Source organism: Pantherophis guttatus, chromosome 2 (assembly GCF_059756535.1).
Source record: "Pantherophis guttatus breed Tessera chromosome 2, ASM5975653v1, whole genome shotgun sequence".
NCBI classification, from domain to species: Eukaryota; Metazoa; Chordata; class Lepidosauria; order Squamata; family Colubridae; genus Pantherophis; species Pantherophis guttatus.
The window spans coordinates 111,658,968-111,678,947 of NC_142064.1; the positions used below are offsets into that span (position 1 = coordinate 111,658,968).

Here is a 19,980-nt window from a genome sequence, read left to right on the forward strand (position 1 = left end):
TGCCGTGGTGGCGGTTGATACCCCCAGGCTTATGGTCATGGGGGATTTCAACCTGCCGTCCGTGGGTGAGGCGTCTGAGGTGACTCGGGAGTTCATGGCTTCCATGACAGCTATGGACCTGACCCAGTTAATTCATGGCTCTACCCACACGGGGGGAAACACGCTGGATCTGGTTTTTGTCTCTGGACAGTGGTTGAGTGATCTTGAGATAGGGGATATAGTTACCTAGCCCTTGTCATGGTCAGATCACTCTCTCCTTCGTCTCGACCTTCGAACCGCTGCACCCTGCCGCAGGGAGGCGGAGCCGGTAAAATGGTTCCGCCCCAGCCGCCTGATGGAACCTGACAGGTTCCAGATAGAGCTTGGGCCATTTCCTGAGGCTCTGGCACACGCCTTGACTGGAGACCTAGTGGCTGCCTGGGATAGGGCGGCCGCTGGAGCCCTGGATCGGGTCGTGCCTTTGCGGCCTCTGACCCGGCGCCGATCTCAATTGGCTCCTTGGTTCACTGAGGAGCTGAGGGAGTTGAAGCGCTGGAAAAGACGCCTAGAGAGTAGTTGGAGGGCCAGTCTTTCTGAATCTGACCGGACACTAGTGGCGATCCCACTAGATCCCATATTAGGAATTAACCTAGTGGCGATAAAAGCAGCGAAATGTAGTTATTTTGCTGCTCTTATTGCATCATCAGATAACCGCCCGGCCACGGTCTTTAGGGTGACCCGCTCCCTGCTCCACCAGGAAGCGTGGGAGGACCCCTTGGAGGGTAGAGCCGAGGATTTTGTTCAGTATCTGTATGACAAAATCACTCAGATTTGGGAAGATCTGGACTTCGACTGGGTAGTCTCAGGGGGAGGGACTGGGGCAGGTCTTGAGAATGTTACCTGGGATGAGTTTGATCCTGTGACCCCCGAGGATGTGGACAGGATTCTGGGTAGACTGAGTTGGAGGGGACCTTGTAGGTTGAAAGGGCTCCTGAAAGGATTAGAGCAAATAATTTCCCCCATATATTCCTCCAAACCACAACTTAACCATTTCTGCTTTCAACACAATATACAATTAATAGTATCTCAATTATTACAATTCCCTAGTTAAATTGACTACTTTGGCCGTTTAGTTGACTACTACAACTTCCGCCTTCAACATGGCCGCTGCGTGTTAAACCTCTGCCAAGGGATAGCGATTTTGGTTAAACAGGACTGCCGAGGGGGGCGTTGTTCCAGCACCCCCCCGACATGGGTGGAGAGAGGTTTTACCGGAGGACCGGAGGAGCTGTTTTGGGTTTCTGAGGAGGCTCGCTGCTGCCTGGGCGAGGGGCGAGATGGCTGCGGTGGGACTCGGCGAGTCGCGGATGGTGCCTGGGCTCTCGGCGACGGAATCGGGCGGTCGGCGATGGAGCTGCGAGGTCTGGAGAGGCCGGAGCGGCGGAGTCGGCAGGCTGGGTCGTTGGGAGGCCGAGAAGTGAGGACGGTGTGGACCCTCTCCAGGAACGTCGGAGAGGGTCTCCTGGAAAGCCTGGGGGGTCTCGAGCCGATCGGTGGAGGAGATGAAGGCTGGAGGGGCGGAGCTGAAGGGAGTTGGAGGTGGCTCGCTGCCCCGGGTCTTGTTCTGCTGATGCCGAAGGCGAATGTGAGACCTGCTGTACCCATGGAACATCAAGGGACCGCCTCTGCCCTCTGCTGGTTGCCGCTGAGATTACCCACTGGAGCTGTATTAGCTGTGCCCATTGTGGGCACTCCCTGGGCAAGAGGGGTCTTTGGAGGGTAGTAACCCCACAAGACTTCTCTATCCCCCGAGAGGGGGCATTAGACCCTGGGCCCCATTTAGTCCATCTGGGGATTCCGCCCAGGACCAGCGAGCTGGAACTCAGACTTGGATGGCTGTGAGGGCGCTGGTTTTACCTCCTCCATGGAACTGGCTTGTCCTGGGCGGGGACTCCCACTGCCGTGAGAGGGCAGTGGTGGTTCTATGTCATCGAACTGGCCATGGAGAGGTGGGAGCTCTGCAGGGGCCAAGAAAACCACTGGACAGAACTCGCAGTTGACGTTCAGGATACCGTCGTGGTGTGAGGACGACAGTAGTTACCAGCTATGCCTCACCCAGGTGTTGTGAGGGGATGCCTGGGTGAGGAGGTTCCTGATGTTTGGGAGAATTTTAACCAGTTCCCAGTCCACTATCGACATCTTCTGTTTGCCATTTGTCACACCATCTTCCATGGTTGTTATGGCTCCGTGACTATATGCAAGATCGGCCTTATGGGCTTTGAGGAATGCCCCCCATTCCTGGAAGTGGCCTATTGGCCTTGACAAAAAGTACCTCAAAGACGGGTCCTGGGATCCCGAGAGGTGGCACGAAGGCGTTGGGGATTTTAAAAGTGCTTTGTATTCGTTTTTAATTCGTTTTTTAAGGGATGGGTGTCAGCGTTCCAAATTATGTTCTCCTCCAGCGCTGACATGAATGAAAGAAAGGAGAAGCTTTGCTTTAATGCTGAGATGAAGTTTTACCTAGTTCCCTGCTCTTTAGTAGATAGCGTTACCTGGGCGACAGAGGGAGGGGGGAAATTCCTGTGAAAAGAAAGTGCTTGGGACGAAGAGATGGATCTGCACGATGGCCAATGAGACATTGGGGTTGAAGAACGGAAAGGGAGAGTTTTGGAAGGAGGGGCCAGTTTTGGCTGCACAAAGAGTTCAGGGATGTCGTTCTCCTATTCTTAAATTTAAAAAAAGATTCATTAGAGACCTTGCGTTTGAGAATGAAGTTTATTTAAGATAGCAACGAAACCTGACAGACAGCCAAAACTCCTCCAAAGCCAAGCTGGCTGATTTTAAATCATCCCGCTCCCTCCCAGATGTGTGGTCGGACTGGAGATTATCTCCGGACACTATGGCTGAAGCCAAGCTCTCGGAGGAAAGCCTGCTTCAAGCAATGGGAGGAGGAGAACCGGCCGTGATCCCAGCCAGCTTGGAAAGTACGAAGGCTCAATCTTATAAGAAACAGGCAGACAAGCACCCCAAAGACCATTTCAGTTGGGAGAGAGTCTGCCTTTCCACCAAGTACTTGAGACTTAGACTCCCGAGCAAGAAATTAGGCCCGAAATTTATAGGACCGTTTCCTATGGTAAAAATAATCAACCCCGTTATAGTACAACTGCAGTTGCCATGGTTTTTGGGGAAGATTCACCCCGTTTTTCACAGTAGCCTTCTGAAACCTGTAGTGGGGTCTACTTTAAGGCCGACGCCATGTGAACCCCCTGGGCCCCTGGTTGTTGAGGGCCAAACTCACTATGAAGTGCAGCGAATTCTTGACTCAAGATGGCACAGGGGGCTCCTCCAGTACTTAATTAAATGGAAGGGCTACCCATTGTCAGAGGCTTCCTGGGTGAAGAGCTCAAACATCCAAGCTGACCGCCTTATAGCAAAATTCCATGCAGACCACCCGGGCAAGCCAGGAGGCTGGGGTTCGCAGCCAAGGAGGGGATAATGATACTTATCTTGTTGTGTTTTTTTCCTATGGGGCAGGCTACGTCGGAGAAGTGAAGGGAGAGGGGCCGGATGTCAGCGTTCCAAATTATGTTCTCCTCCAGCGCTGACATGAATGAAAGAAAGAAAGGAGAAGCTTTGCTTTAATGCTGAGATGAACTTTTACCTAGTTCCCTGCTCTTTAGTAGATAGCGTTACCTGGGCGACAGAGGGAGGGGGGAAATTCCTGTGAAAAGAAAGTGCTTGGGACGAAGAGATGGATCTGCACGATGGCCAATGAGACATTGGGGTTGAAGAACGGAAAGGGAGGGTTTTGGAAGGAGGGGCCAGTTTTGGCTGCACAAAGAGTTCACGGATGTCGTTCTCCTATTTTTAAATAAAAAAAAGATTCATTAGAAACCTTGCATTTGAGAATGAAGTTTATTTAAGATAGCAATGAAACCTGACAGTGGGAGGGAAAATGTAATTTGTACGACCGGGGTGGGTTTGGGGAGCAACCCACAGGTGTCGGAGGGGGGCTCAGTTCCTATAGGGGGGAGGGTGTTTCCATCGGCATTGTGGGTGGGAGGGGCAGATATGGCGGGAGCAGGGGGCCACATCGTGTTAGGGGAGGACGCACTCGCTACTTGCGAGCGATTGCATGCTCCGGCCCCCAATGCTCTTCTTGCTCCCCGGGTTGTTCAGACCCTCAGGCCCAGGGCCTACGGTTGATGTTGTGCAATGCCAGGTCCGTGGTAAATAAAGCCCCCCTCATCTGTGATCTGACTGAGGAGGGAGGGGGCGGACCTGGTAGGTATTACGGAGACCTGGCTGGGCCGGGAGGGGGGGTCCCCCTCCTTGAGATGTGCCTACCAGGTTTCTGCGCATTCCATCAACCAAGGGCCCAGGGGAGGGGCGGGGGGGTGGCGGTTCTTGTGAAGGATGGTCTCGCCCCAAGAGAGGCCACTGCACCTCAGATAGCCGGATGTGAGTCTCTCCTGGTGAAGTGGGGACAAGGGAGGCAGATGGGCTTGCTGATTACGTACCTGGCTCCCTGCCACGTGTCGGCTGCCCTGCCTGAGCTACTCAACGTGATTGCCGAGGTGGCGGTGGAGACCCCCAGGCTTATGGTCATGGGGGACTTCAACCTGCCATCTGTCGGCGAAATGTCTGAGGTGGCTCGGGAGTTCATGGCTTCCATGATGGCCATGGACCTGACCCAGCTAATTCATGGACCCACTCCCACAGGAGGGCACACTCTGGACTTGATTTTTGTCTCTGGGCAGTGGATGAATGATCTCGAGATAGGGGCAGTAGCGATTGAGCCCTTGTCATGGTCGGATCATTCCCTTCTTAGGCTTGACTTTCTAACCGCTACAACCCGCCGCAGGGAGGCGGAACAAACTAGATGGTTCCGCCCCAGGCGCCTGATGGATCCTGATAGGTTCCAGATGGAGCTTGGGCCATTTCCTGAGGCTCTGACTCATGACTCGGCCAAGGAACTGGTGGCCGCCTGGGATAGGGCGGCCGCTGGAGCTTTGGACCGAGTCGTGCCTTTGCGGCCTCTGACCCGTCGCCAAGTCTACTTGGCTCCTTGGTTCTCTGAGGAGCTGAGGGAGATGAAGCGCCGGAAAAGACGCCTAGAGAGCAGTTGGAGGTCTAGTCGGTCCGAATCTGACCGAACACAGGTAAGAGCTCATATTATGACCTACCTAGTGGCGATAAAAGCAGCAAAATTCAATTATTTTTCCGCTCTTATCGCATTATCAGATAACCGCCCAGCCGCCCTGTTTAGGGTGACCCGCTCCCTCCTCCATTTGGGAGCGTGGGAGGATCCCTTGCAGGGTCGTGCTGAGGATTTTGTTCAGTATCTGCACGATAAAATCACTCAGATTCAGGAAGGCCTGGTCTCCGACTGGGTAGGTACAGACGGGATGATGGAGGCCGGTCTTGAGAATGTCATTTGGGAGGAGTTCGATCCTGTTGCTCCCGAGGACGTGGACAGGATACTGGGGCGGCTGAATGCGACATGTTTATTGGACCCGTGTCCCTCCTGGCTGGTACTGGCCTCCCGGGAGGTTACGCGAGGCTGGCTCCAGGGTATTATCAACGCTTCCTTGGGTGAGAGTGTCTTGCCATCAGCCTTGAAAGAGGCGGTGGTGAGGCCCCTCCTCAAGAAGCCCGCTCTGGATCTGGCTGTTTTGGCTAACTATCGTCCGGTCTCCAACCTTCCCTTCGTGGCGAAGGTTGTTGTGAGTGTGGTGGCACAACAGCTGCCTGGGTACCTGGATGAAGCTGTCTATCTGGATCCACGCCAGTCCAGCTTCAGGCCTGGGCACAGCACAGAAACGGCATTGGTCGCGTTGGTGGATGATCTCTGGAGGGCTCGGGATAGGGGTTGCTCCTCTATCCTGGTCCTATTAGATCTCTCAGTGGCTTTTGATACCATCGACCATGGTATCATGCTGTGCCGGTTGGAGGGGCTGGGAGTGGGGCTCACCGTTCTACAGTGGTTCTCCTCCTATCTCTCCGACCCGACACAGTCAGTGTTGGCAGGGGGGCAGGGGTTGACGCCGAGGCGCCTTGTGTGTGGGGTGCCGCAGGGATCGGTCCTCTCACCCCTTCTGTTCAACATTTATGTGAAGCTGCTGGGTGAGATCATCCGTGGCTTCGGGGTGGAATTCCATCAGTACGCTGATGACACTCAGCTGTACATCTCCACCCCAGGCCATCCCAACGATGCCCTTGAAGTGATGTCCCGATGCTTGGAGGCCGTGCGGATCTGGATGGGGAGTAACAGGCTTCGACTCAACCCCTCCAAGACCGAGTGGCTGTGGCTTCCGGCGTCCTGATATAGCCAGCTGGCACCATCGCTGGCTATTGGGGGCGAGTTATTGGACCCCATGGAGAGGGCTCGCAACTTGGGTGTCCTCCTGGATGCACGGCTGTCTTTAGAAGAGCATATGACGGCCGTGGCCAGGGGGGCTTTTCATCAGGTTCGCCTGATTCGCCAGTTGCGTCCCTTTCTGGATCGGGACTCCTTATGCACAGTCACTCAGGCACTCGTCACTTCCCGCCTGGACTACTACAATGCTCTCTACATGGGGCTCCCCTTGAGGTGCACCCGGAGGCTCCAGCTGGTGCAGAATGTGGCTGCGCGGGGGATTATGGGAGCGAGAGGGCGCTCCCATGTGACACCTCTCCTGCATGAGCTGCATTGGCTCCCAGTGGACTTCCGGGTGCGCTTCAAGGTACTGGTTACCACCTTTAAAGCGCTCCATGGCATCGGACCTGGGTATTTGCGGGACCGCCTTCTGCCACCAATAGCCTCCCACCGGCCAGTACGCTCCCACAGAGAGGGACTCCTCAGGGTGCCATCAGCAGTGTTGGCTGGCGACCCCAAGGGGGAGGGCCTTCTCTGTGGCAGCACCTGCCCTCTGGAACAATTTGCCCCCGGAGATACGGAGGATATCAGATCTCCGGGCTTTTCACCATGCCCTAAAAACTTTTCTCTTCCATCAAGCAGGGCTGGCGTGAAACACCCCCCCCCCCCATTTTTGAGATATTAGATTTTTAATTGTTTAATGGGTTTTAGTCGCAAAGTTCTTAAATTTTTGGCCAAAGGGTATAATTCTTTTAAATTTTTAAATTTTGTACTGGATGTTTTTTACTTGGCTGTGCACCGCCCTGAGTCCACTAGGAGAAGGGCGGTGTACAAATTTAAATAAAATAAAATAAAATAAAATAAATAAATAAATAAATAAATAAATAGAGCCTTTTTTCTTTTGTGTTTTAAAATCTTGAATTCTCCTCTTTTGCCCTAAATTTCCCATTGTTTGCAGTTTTGTACCTACCTTTTTTGGTGAAGAAAAAGAAAAAGAAATCTCTCTTTGCCTCATTTTGTCACGTTGCAGCAAAGACCCTGCTTTACTTTCAGTTTCGCTTTTTCAGCATAGCTAGGCTAGGGGGGAAAATCTGCTCCAGCACTCTTTGCAGATAGCAACAGAGCCCTGGCAAAACCACTGAGAGCAAATCAGCTGAGAGTCGGGAGGCTGATCTAATCAACTTGTGCTAATTAACCGATGCTGAAGCTGAAGGGACTGTTTTTTCTTGCTGTTCGTTTGCAAGGAGGTAAGTGCTGCGAGGCACAGGCCAAAGGGTGGGGGCCACCCTCCTTGCCATTTAGCCTGCCCTGCTGCCCCCCTTGCCTCTTACCGCCCCCTAAGGCATTCCACCGCCCCCCACTTAACTACTTAACAACCGGTTCTACCGAAGTAGAATCCCACCACTGGGTTTACCCATTTATTTTTGCAGGCATAGGTCTACTCATTTGTTTTCTTTTAACACTGATCAGCTGTAGGGCAGCCCTTTGAAGCTCCACGGCAGCTGCGAGGCCAATAAAATTATTAAAAAACACCGAACCGTTTGTTAAATTGCTGGCTCACCCACCCCTCGCCCAGTGGTGCGGAGGGGCGGGGCAAGGGGTAGGGCAAGCCAGCAATTTAACTAACGGTTCAGCCGAACTGCCTAGAACCAGCAGAATCCCACCACTGACTACGCCTCCAGGGACTCAGATCCTGCAGTGCCAGACGTGTCCCCCTGCTTAAGCCAATACATGTCCGGGCCCATCTGAAGTTTGCTAGAGAGCATTTGGATGATCCAGAAGAGGATTGGGAGAATGTCATATGGTCAGATGAAACCAAAGTAGAACTGTTTGGTAGAAACACAAGTCGTCGTGTTTGGAGGAGAGAGAATGCTGAGTTGCATCCAAAGAACACCATACCTACTGTGAAGCATGGGGGTGGCAACATCATGCTTTGGGGCTGTTTCTCTGCAAAGGGACCAGGACAACTGATCCGTGTACAGGAAAAAATGAATGGGGCCATGTATTGTGAGATATTGAGTGCAAACCTCTTTCCATCAGCAAGGACATTGAAGATGAAACGTGGCTGGATCTTTCAGCATGACAATGATCCCAAACACACTGCCTGGGCAATGAAGGAGTGGCTTCGTAAGAAGCATTTAAAGGTCCTGGAGTGGCCTAGCCAGTCTCCAGATCTCAACCCCATAAAAAATCTTTGGAGGGAGTTGAAAGTCCGTGTTGCCCAGCGACAGCCCCAAAACATCACTGCTCTAGAGGAGATCTGCATGGAGGAATGGGCCAACATACCAGCAACAGTGTGTGCCAACCTTGTGAAGACTTACAGAAAACATTTGACCCCTGTCATTGCCAACAAAGGATATATAACAAAGTATTGAGAAGAACTTTTGATATTGACCAAATACTTATTTTCCACCATAATTTGCAAATAAATTCTTTCCAAATCAGACAATGTGATTGTCTGGATTTGTTTTCTCATTCTGTCTCTCATAGTTGAGGTCTACTTATGATGTCAATTACAGGCCTCTCTCATCTTTTTAAGTGGGAGAACTTGCACAATTGGTGGCTGACTAAATACTTTTTTGCCCGACTGTATTTATGTTAGTTAAAATTGTTCTTCTTTTTAAATATTGTATTATTTCATGCTTTTTGCACTACAAATAAATGTGCAGTGTTCATAGGAATTTGTTCATGTTTTTTCAAACTATAGTCCGGCCCCCAACAGTCTGAGGAACCGTTGTCAATGCACCATTGGAGGTTGGGGGAGGTTGAGTTGATTCTCACCTTCTTCTGCCTGCTTCCAATGTCTCTCAATGCCCATCTTGGGGGTTTTAGTTACAGTCTTAATTGGTGCAGTTCTCAGTCTGGCTTATTGTCTGATCATCTGAAACATATGATCAGGAGTTATTTTGAAGGAAATTTTGTTTTATTCTTTTTTTTTAACGGCCTATTTTAAGGAGCTTGAAACTGCTGTTGTAATGAAGTTATCTATTTACTTAATAAGACCCCCCACCCCCAAGGGAAAAAGAGAGCAAACTTTCTTACCACTTGCCCAGGGGTGAAATCTAAATGTTTTTGCTACCAGTTCTGTGGGCGTGGCTTAATTAATGGGCGGGGCTTGGTGGTAAGGTGACTGGGAGGGTGTGGCTTGTTGGTCAGGTGGGCGTGGCCAAGTCAATGTCACTTCTTTGCCCTTTTCTAACCTACAAAACACAACACAACACAACTGGCTCACCCACAATATAAAAGCAGCTGTGCTAGACCCAAAATGGCCCCTGCAACAAGCAGGAACCTCACAGAGCCACAAAAAGCCCAAAAAACCAACTTTCACACTTTACACACACAAAATTCCACATACAGCTTTGTGAGATTTTGTGTGTTTGTGTAGTTAGAGTGAAACACTACAGAAACACACTAAATCTCAGAAAGCTGCAGAAATATTTTATTTTTATTTATTTTTATTTTTATATAAAAGCAGCTAAATTTAAAACTTCCTAAACTTTAAAAGGCTAGATCTAAAAAAAGAACAACTAAAAAACCCCCAATTAACTATTTTTTTTAAAGCTCCCAAAGGGGGGAAAAACTTACCCAATAGAACAGGGGTCTCCAACCTTGGCAACTTTAAGACTTGTAGACTTCAACTCCCAGAATTCCTCAGCCAGCTTTGCTTTGCTGGCTGAGGAATTCTGGGAGTTGAAGTCCACAACTCCCTGCCTGCTTGATTGCAGGCAGGGAGATTCAGTTGCTTGCTGATGCAATGGATTGCAGGGATTACAGCAAGGTGTTGCGACCAGCAGCTAAGGTAAGCAAGCTGAGGGGGGGGGGGAGGGATTTTTGCTACCGATTAACAGGCAACTCAGCTGAGATCGTCAGAGCGTGGCTGGTCAGAGCTTGGCTGGTCAGAGCCATTTAAAAGAAAAAAAAGGCTCTGATGATCGCGTGGCTCAGCTGGGCATGGGGCGGGGGCAGGGATTTTTGCTACCGGTTCTCCGAACTGCCCGCTGCCATCGCTACCTACTCGCCCGAGCCAGTCCGAACTGGGAACATTTCACCCCTGCACTTGCCTAACAGGCAAATGGCAAGAAAGTTTGTGCTCTTTTTCCCTTTGGGGGGTGGTCTTATTAAGTAAATAGATTCCTTGGGTTGAGCAAGTACAGCTTAGGAAGGACAAAGGCAAAATGGACTGCTAAATTGGCCACGCCACCCAGCCACATGGCCACCCAGCCACACCCAGCTGGTCACATGACCACATAGCCATGCCCACCGAGCCAGTCCGTCCCCCCAACAGTCTGAAGGACTGTGAATTGGCCCGTTTAAAAAGTTTAAGGACCTGTCGCTAAATTTTTTAAAAAATGAATAAAAATGGGTTATCAATCCATGAATATAATATGAATTAAACTAGGCTAAAATAGGATTATCTTATCACACCTGAATGAAACCTTATATTTGTTTAATTGTTTATATATTTGTATCCCACCTTTATTATTTTTACAATAACTCAAGATAGTGAACATATTGTACTTAATCCTTCTTCTACTTTCCTTACAGTGAAGAAGATTTTCCCGAATGGAAATTGCTTTCATTAGAAAGGGTTAGAAATTCCCCTTGGAAGGAATAGAATGATTATAAAAGTACATAAAAGAGCAGCATGGAAAGCCAACCAATGTGATATTTGGAATATTCAGAATGCATTAGTTCTTGCGCTGAAAATCTTGGGCTACAGTTTTGCAGACAGCTGTCATTGACTATCTTAGAATTATAGAATCATAGGGCTGGAAGGGACCTTGGAGATCTTCCAAGTCCAACTCCTGCCCAAGGCAGGAAACCATATTGCATCTCAGACAATTCTAAATGTCTGTCCAATCTTTTTTTTGAAAATCTTGAAGCTTGATCCTATAGGAATGCCATTACCTAAATATTTAAAACCAGGACAAAAATTCATTTCATATGGCTTTAATTTAGAATATCTCTTGGAGATCTTCATGGTAGCAAAACAATAAACTAGGGCTAAGCAGCAATTAGTAGACTAGGAGACATAGACACAGTGGTGGAAAGATGTATGCAAAATAACAATCTATCCTGCCTTCTATAAAGCTAGAAGCAAAAGGCATCTCTGGTCACAATTCCTCTTGGCACATTACAATATAGATTCCAGATTGTAGATCAGCAAATGTAATCTTGTATATTGAACTTCTGATCAAGATTCAGCACAGATTGGTTCCACTTGCAACCACAGACCATTCTCCGCCCGCAGGATTAGCTCTGGTTTGCGCCGTACAGATTGGCTCTCATCCAATCGCACCACAAACCTCAACAGTGTCAGGGCCAGGGCCACCTTCATCTCTGCCATGGCAAAGTTCTGCCCAATGCAGTTCCTGTAGAGAAGAAAGATTCTAGCTCAGTGGCTAAATGGCTGACTTTTTTTACAACACTTCTCTTTTTATGAAGCTCATTGGACAAATCTAGCTTCATGAAGGCTTTTTTTTTCGATTAGTGACCAGCATGTATTGTTTCATGTTCCTTGCCCCAAGAGCCCCCATTAAGAATGTCACATGGATATTCTCCAACACCCTTCTCTTCTTTTTCTTAACAATTATTTTGTCTCTAGCTGTATGTTTGCTTACCTGGGTCCTGCAGAAAAGGGCACAAAAGCTAGTGGATGATGCATTGAATCAAAGCGATATGGGTTATAGACCTTTGAAAGATAAATAGATTGGATGAATGAGTTGAATGAGAAGATGTGAACATAAGAAAGAACTGATTAATTGACACCAAGTGTTTCATTTGTCACATGCCATATTATCCAAACAATATGTCTGGACGCCTTGTGCACGGTCACTCATGCCCTTGTCACCTCCCAGCTGGACTATTGTAATGCTCTCTACATTGGGCTCCCCTTGAAGAGCACTCGGAGGCTCCAACTGGTCCAGAATATGGCCGCGCGGGTGGTTATGGGCGCAACTCGTTGTGCCCGCGTGACACCCCTCCTGTGCGAGCTGCACTGGCTCTCTGTGGTCTTCCGGGTGCGATTCAAGGTGTTGGTTACTACCTTTAAAGCGCTCCATGGCATAGGACCTGGGTACCTTCGAGACTGTCTTCTGCCACCAATAGCCTCCCACCGACCAGTCCATTCCCACAGAGAGGGTCTCCTCAGGGTGCCATCAGCCAAGTTATGTCGGCTGGTGACACCCAGGGGGAGGGCCTTCTCTGTGGGAGCCCCAGCCCTGTGGAATGAACTGCCCCCGGAAATACGTAAGATCTCCGACCTCCGGGTGTTTCGCTGCGCACTGAAGACCCTGTTGTTCCGCCAGGCAGGGCTAGCAACATAATAATTTTAAATTGTAGTATTTTAAATTTTTGGGGTTTTAAATCGGCCAAATCTATTTAATTATTTTAATTTTTAATCATTGTTGTGTCTTGTGTTTTTAAATTGGCTGTACCCCGCCCTGAGTCCTTCGGGAGAAGGGCGGTATAGAAATAAAATTATTATTATTATTATTATTATTATTATTATTATTATTATTATTATTATTATTATTATTTGTTCACATAGGAACAGGAGTTGGCATTCCTATGAGTACTCATCAGGCAGTGAGGACCTGGAAGATCAGCTTGCCAACTGATGATCTGAGAATGTGGGCTAGTAAAAGATTCTGACATAAATAGGAAGTCCAGCACATGACTCTCTGAAACTTATATCATAGAATCACAGGGTTGGAAAGGAACTTGGAGGTCTTATACCATCCTGGACAAATGGTTGTCCTGTCTTGACTACCTCCAGTGATGGAGCACCCACAACTCTGGAAGGCAAGTTAATCAATTTTTAATTAACCAGTAATTATTTTCACTGTGAGAAAATTTCTCTTTAGTTCTAGGTTGGATCTCTCTTTAAATAGCTTCAATCCATTGTTTCTTATCTTTCCTTCATGTGCTTTTGAGAATAAGTCAACCCCCTCTTCCAGGGGTGAAATGCTCCCGGTTTGGACCGGATCACCCGATCCGGTAGCAATCCAGCAGGTGGTTCGGAGAACTGGTAGCAAAAATCCCTGCGCTCCCCCCCCCTCCATGTCCAGCTGAGCCGCGTGATCATCGGAGGCTTTTTTTTTTTACTTTTAAAAGCATTTTTTCTACAACCTCTTCGGCAGAAAAAATGCTTGATGATCATCATTTTAAAACCATGCAACTCAGCTGGGATCGTCAGAGGCTTTTAAAAGCATTTTTTTCTACAGCCTCTTCAGCAGAAGAGGTTGTAAAAAAATTGCTTTTAAAAGCCTCTGATGATCAGGCAACTCAGCTGGGATCGTCAGAGCCTTTTAAAAGCATTTTTAAAACAATCTCTTCGGCTGAAGTGGTTGTAGAAAAAATGCTTTTAACAGTAAAAAAAAAAAATTGGCCACGCCCACCTAGTCACATTACCCCCCACCAAGCCACACCCACAGAACCCATAGTAACAAATTTTACATTTCACCACTGCCCTCTTCTCTGTGACAGCCCCTCAAGTACTGAAAAACAGCTATCATTCATCCTTAATCTTTTATAGGTTAGGCATACCTAGCTCCCTTAACCATTCATTCTACAGTTTAGTTTCCAGACCTCTTATCATTTTTGTTGCTCTACATACTTTCTAGGGTCCCAGCATCTTTTTGTATCGTGGTGACCAGAATTGGATGCAGTACCCCAAGTGTGGCCTCACTAGAGCAATATAAAATGGTATTATCACTTCTTGTGATCTTGATGTTATACCTCTATTGATGCAGCCTAGGACTGCATTGGCTTTTTTGGCAGGTGCAGCACATTGCTGCCTCATGCTTAACTGGTGATCCACTCAGACACCTAGATCCCCCTCAGTTGCTACTTTTGAGCCAGGCACTGCCTTCTCTATACTTGTGCATTTGGTTTTTTCCTGACTAAGTGCAAAACCTTAATTTTCTCACTGCATCTTGTTGGATAGAGCCCAATGCTCAAGTCTGTCAAGATTCTTTTCAATATTATCTTCCAAACTATTAGCAATCCCACCACCCCCAAACTTGGTGTCATCTGCAGATTTCATGAATTCCCTTCTATCTCCTCATCTAGATCATTTATGAAGATGTTGAAGACCCTGGATCCAAGACAGAACCTATATATGCTTCCCTCCAGATAGATGTAGTTTCATTGAGGACTACTCTTTGGAGATGATTATGAAAATGATAGAACTACAGAGATGATTCTTGTCTTGCTTTAGTTTTGAAAACATTCTGTCCCAGGAAACTTGCAGAGACTGTTTTATGGGCAGATGGATATATGTCTGTAGAATAACTTGTCTGCTTTCTGCCACACTTTAAAGACTAATAGATGCTTGACATTACCTTCTCTTTGCAATTTCAAACAGGTAGCAAAAATGCATTTATTGATCCCTGCTTGGCCTTACGGGCAAAACAGTGCCTATTGCACAAGTCATAGATTTGAGGGAGCAATGATAAGAGTGATGGATCTAACCCAATGATTCACTGGACACAGGTATATCTTCCTTTAATTCTTTATTGTAGGCCTGGATTGTTCCCAGGTCCATTCAATTGATAGTCACTGACTATTGCCTATCTCTTGCAGGTATGTTTCTGGAACTGCTGGTTCTCCACGTGGTGGGAGCTCTTATACACAGGGGGAGGAGCCGGAAGGTAAGGTGTGGTTATGAGGATGATGGGTAGTGTGGTCAGTTAACCCTTGCAGGGCTGTGGGTTTATGACTGATGGATTGTTAGACATTTACCCTGACAAGCAAGGCTCCCTCAAATGAAACCTTATATGCCAGTAATCATCTTACATCTGACAAAAGAGAACTTTTTATGCAAAATTGACTCAAGGTCCTGAAGATTACCCCCACCCCTGCTCCCAAGCTCCAAGGGAGTTTAATGAGTGGGATTCCAAGAAAAAAGATGTCTGCAACTGAGGAATAAAATTTTATCGGTGAGGTGGTCTCAATTATAGAGCTCAAAGGGAGAAGAATCAGCCAGGAAGTAACATTACAATCTTTCTATCTTCCCTCATTAAAAAATTAGCAGTAAATGAAAAAACATTAATATCAATAAAACAATCAAAATGCACATGACACTGAACAAAGAGTTTTTAAGGTGCTACAGTTCAGTCATTTTTTGCTTCGTTGGAGGAAAAACCATCAACTCTGTGTTGCACATTTTGTCATATAAAATAGACATTGCTCCTTTTCCTGAGACTCCATTTCTTAATGAAAATAGTGGGCAAGAAATATGAATTTACATACATATTGAGAAAGAAGCTAATTTTTAAAATTACTGTGCAATAATGTAGTGTAATTCTCAATATTTTGTTATATAGTTAGTGTAAAAGATATATGTTGTATGCACAGACTTTTGCTTCTTGACTGATCCATTGAATACTGTAATGTATGGAAAATCATCTATTGTACTATACTCATATAATAAATATAGAAGCCCAGGTTTTCTGCAGAAAATGTGCACATCAGAAGAGGTGATTTTTGACTAATATTTCAAGATTTAATCTATGCTTTTAAATTGTATGAATATTCTTAATGAATATTCAAATTCTACTTTATTTATTTGTTTGTTTTTCACATTTTTGAACTGCCCATTTCCCTCAGAGATATATATGTACATACCTTCTTGCTGGATTCTTATACCTCAATGAACAAAAAGCAGAATATAACTTTAGAAATAACTATACTTAGCTATTCAATTATCATGACAAGATTAAGTCGTCGTCCCCCCCCCCAACTCTAAAATAGAATTCTATCAGGCAATCTGCAAGAGGAAGGGAGTCTCCCAGGCTGAATTCTACGTAGAACCAAAATGGATGAAAACAAATTACAAAGAAATTGGGAAAATGCTACCTCAGGGTCTGGCCATACAGCAGGATTGTGATGGGTCCCAAAGATACTGACCAGGCAGACATTCCCTGCAGAGAGAAGAATCTAATGAACTTTAGATGCCACCAAAGGTAGAAAGATTCACAAAAGCAGGAAACGGACAAAGGAACTTGGCAAATGAATTGCTGTTGTTAATAGATAGAGCAAAGAATAGGCCAACATTCTGTTGGTTTGTGTTTATGTTCAAGCATGTTCATATCTTTGTTAGTGCTACAGATTTTCAGAAGATCTGAGATCTTCCTTTAATAACTTAATGACACATAATAAACCAACAAAAATCAGTTTATGACTCTGCTACTAGTCTAGAGTTGCCCCATAAAGAGGACCAGCATGTATTGCCTGACTGTTACTCTCATCCCCCCAGCTTTTTCACCCCTGTCCATTGCTCCATCTTCTATGATGGCCATTCATTGTTTCTCCATTTCCCAGTAGAGTCCTTTCATTACCCTCCAACACCCCCTCCCCACACACACACAACTAGTTGCTCTTGGGACTTTTTTCATCAAGCCAGGCAAATCAAGCCAGATGGCCTCAGAGAACCACAGGAACAGCCCCACTGTCTTTTGTTCCAGCAAATGCAGCATACAAGCATTTAAAAACAGCTCCTAATCATTTTGCCACAATGCAAACCCAATTTAAGGTGAAACTGTGAACAGTTTGTGGCAAAAAGGTCAAAGTGTTTTTGGAATCAGCTCTGTAATTGGCACCCTTTTTTGATAGCTATATGCAGAAGAAAGTTGTAGTTCTGAAAAGGACCCCTAGAATCCCTAATGATGTACTTATCATTGAAAAGACTATAAAGTTTCCTGAGTAGTGAAAAGCCATGTTCAAAAATAACAATAAATAAACAAACAAACTACATGACTTTGGAAGACCCATGTTTTTCTCCCACAGATGTGACATGATATACCAAGCAAACTTTATCTCCTACAAGTAGCAACAAACAAAATAGCAGGAAGAAAGGACAACAAGCATACAAATTTTCAAGAAAAATGAGACATAGTAGCCTGAACAAAATGTGGAGCATAATATCTATTGCTGTAAGACCCATAATAATTGAATTCTTTTTTATTATTTTGGCGTGATATAATTCTTGTTAAGTATAGATTTATTAGATTAGAAATGGCAATTGCAGCATTTGAGAAAGGAAAACAGTCTCATTCAGCTTACATCAGATACATACTGTAAAAGAAACTCTAATACACACTCTCAATACAGTATAAAAGATCCCAAACTGGGATCTTTTTCTTATTCAATATACTTTGCACTTTGTTTACTTTATAACAAGTTTAATCCTCATGGAGCCCAAAATATGATAGCATAGTAGCCTGGAACAACTGCTAATGCAGGCAGGGAATAAAGCAGGGGTGAAATGCTACCAGTTCAGACTGGTTCTGCTGTCTGGGTAGGGAAAACTTTGACTGGTTCGGAGAACAAGTAAAGATAATTTTGATTGGCTCTGCCCACCTGCCCTCTCCCTCCTCTCACCTCTCCTATATTCTGTTGTTTATTAGCTCAGCTGATTCACACGGCAGAGCGATTGCCGACTCAGCTGAGCTAAGAAACAGCAAATGAGTCTTAGTCTCATTTGCCCTCAGCTAGAATAAAGGGACACTTTCTGCCGCTCCCCCCCCCCCCCAAAAGCAGGGAAAGGAATACTAGCTTTAATGAGATGTCTGGGCATTCAGCTAAGAGCAATTATCACCTCCTTAAAATGTTGCGAAGCTGCAAACCACTTTGCCTGAATTGAGGAACTGCCTCAAAAGAAACTGCCTTTTGCTTCCTCTGGAGCAAAAGCAGAGCGCCTCTTCCAGAGTAGGTTTCTCTGTGTCTTCTGTTTTTCTTCCGCAGCAGAACAAAAAAGCCTCTTCCTGTGAAGGCTTTTCCTTTATTCTGATTTTCTTCTGGAGCAAAAGAAAGCCCTTTCTAGTGAAGCAATTCTACTGGTTAATTGTTCTCACTGTCAGGAAGTTTCTCCTTAGTTTAGGTTGCTTCTCTCTTTGTTCAGTTTCCATCCATTACTTCTTGTTTTGCCTTCTGGTGCTTTGGAAAATACATAGCCCCCCCTTCTTTCTGGCAGCCCTTAAAAGCCTGTTGCCTTTCACATTCTTGGGCAAAGCATGTGAGCCATTTCCTCCTTTCAGTGGTCCATGAAAGTACATTTATAGTATGTAGATAATAAAGTTGAAAAAAGGTGAACAACATTTTTACAGCACTATAGGTATGTTGAGGCTGGGTGTGACAAGGAATAGCTGGGAGGGGAGGGGCCAGGCGAGGCACCCCTTGACGTGAGTGACATTGAGTTGGCCATGACCACCCAATCGCATGACCAACAAGCCACGCCCACAGAACTGGTAGGGAAAATTTTTAGATTTCACCACTGGAATAAAGTCATAGAGGGAAGAAGAGAATCTAAATGCCAGATACAGATAATTAACAAAGGATGGCATGGGAGTCCTTCCATAGCACATACCTTTAGGGATAACTCGTCCATCAGGAAGGTTCACATCTTCAGTGCAGCGTCGAGATATGACTGTGACTGGAGGGTGCAGGCGCAGGCTCTCCTTGATGCACATGGTGGTGAAGGGCATGAAGGAGAGATCTTTCCTGAGAAGAGACATTTATTTATTTGTTTGCTTACTTGCTTGTTTGCTTACTTATTAAATTTATTGCTAAACATCTTGTAATGAAATGATTCTGGGTGGTTTACAGCATTAAATGGTACCAAGCCTCATTGTGCTGTTACTGTCTGTGAGTTGTGGTGAGTTAGTTACCTTAAGGATTAAAGATTAAGAGCTGTCTCTTTAAGAGATTGCATTGTGGGAGATTTAGTGAGATATTGCATTATGAGAAATGTAGTCCATGACATGTGACCTTATCTGTGTGTCTGATTGGTCCCTGAGGCTCTCTGCCGGGGTTTTTAGAACAAAGACCTGGCCATATGTTGAATTACCTCAGAAGAGAGAACATGCTTTCTGAACAGGGGGACAAACTTCCATCCTTTTACACTAGGAAATGGGACAGATTATGAAATATGGATGCACCTCACCTGGATTCACTGATTGTAAGTCTTATGTGTTCAAGGATTCCCAAATAAATATAATCTGCATGAAAACCTGTTTGCTAGAGTTTATCTGCCTGTTCCCACTGGAGCCAGACGCCTGGGGAATAGAACAGTAAAAGGATGATAGATGCCTGACCCCCTCCCTTTCTTTCTCTTGGAGCATTGATGGACATTCTGTTTGAGTGAAAATGCATCTCTTCTCTGCACACAACTTGTAAAAAGACTTTGTTTGTGTTATGTCCTTATAAGGACATCCGCCAGGGGATTGGTCACATCCACTGGCGGGAAGTTTGAACAGCTGTCATTGGCCGGCTGGCTGGCCCGAGCAGAATATAAGGAGGCTCGGGAGCCACTGCCGGCAGTCTGTTTTTCACCATTCTAATAAAGTGCTGAACGGACCAGGGCTGAATCGCGTTTCTTTCCAGCGCCGATCTAACACTGGCGATGAAGGACTAGAGAAGAACCGACGAAGAGCTGCAAGCCAACTGCCACCTTAAGCAAAGAGCTGAAGCACGAGCTAAGTCACTACCATGTCTGGACCACAAATCTCAATGGCTCCATTCAACCTGAGCACTGAGAAATGGAAGTCCTTCATGGCTCGCTTCAGGCAGTTCCTGGCGGGAAGCGGCTTCACAGACCTAGATGACAGCAGAAAGAGGGCTTTCTTCCTGGCACACTGCGG

At 46.4% G+C, this 19,980-nt stretch overlaps 1 protein-coding gene and 1 pseudogene across 1 annotated transcript in view; one reads left to right on the forward strand and one right to left on the reverse strand.

The window, feature by feature from the left end:
- Positions 1–2,878: 2,878 nt before the first annotated feature.
- On the forward strand, positions 2,879–11,079 carry LOC148115260 (uncharacterized; annotated as a pseudogene).
- Positions 11,080–11,271: 192 nt separating this feature from the next.
- Positions 11,272–19,980, reverse strand: part of LOC117677548 (ultra-long-chain fatty acid omega-hydroxylase) — a 103,195-nt gene continuing 94,486 nt past the window's right edge. Inside the window, exons 10-13 of the mRNA XM_034437828.3 lie at positions 18,708–18,841; positions 16,199–16,263; positions 11,959–12,029; positions 11,272–11,709 (exon numbers count right to left, since the gene is read on the reverse strand). Coding sequence (XP_034293719.1) covers positions 11,532–11,709; positions 11,959–12,029; positions 16,199–16,263; positions 18,708–18,841 — 448 coding nt within the window. The 3' untranslated portion in view covers positions 11,272–11,531. The remainder of the gene's footprint in view (positions 11,710–11,958; positions 12,030–16,198; positions 16,264–18,707; positions 18,842–19,980) is intronic.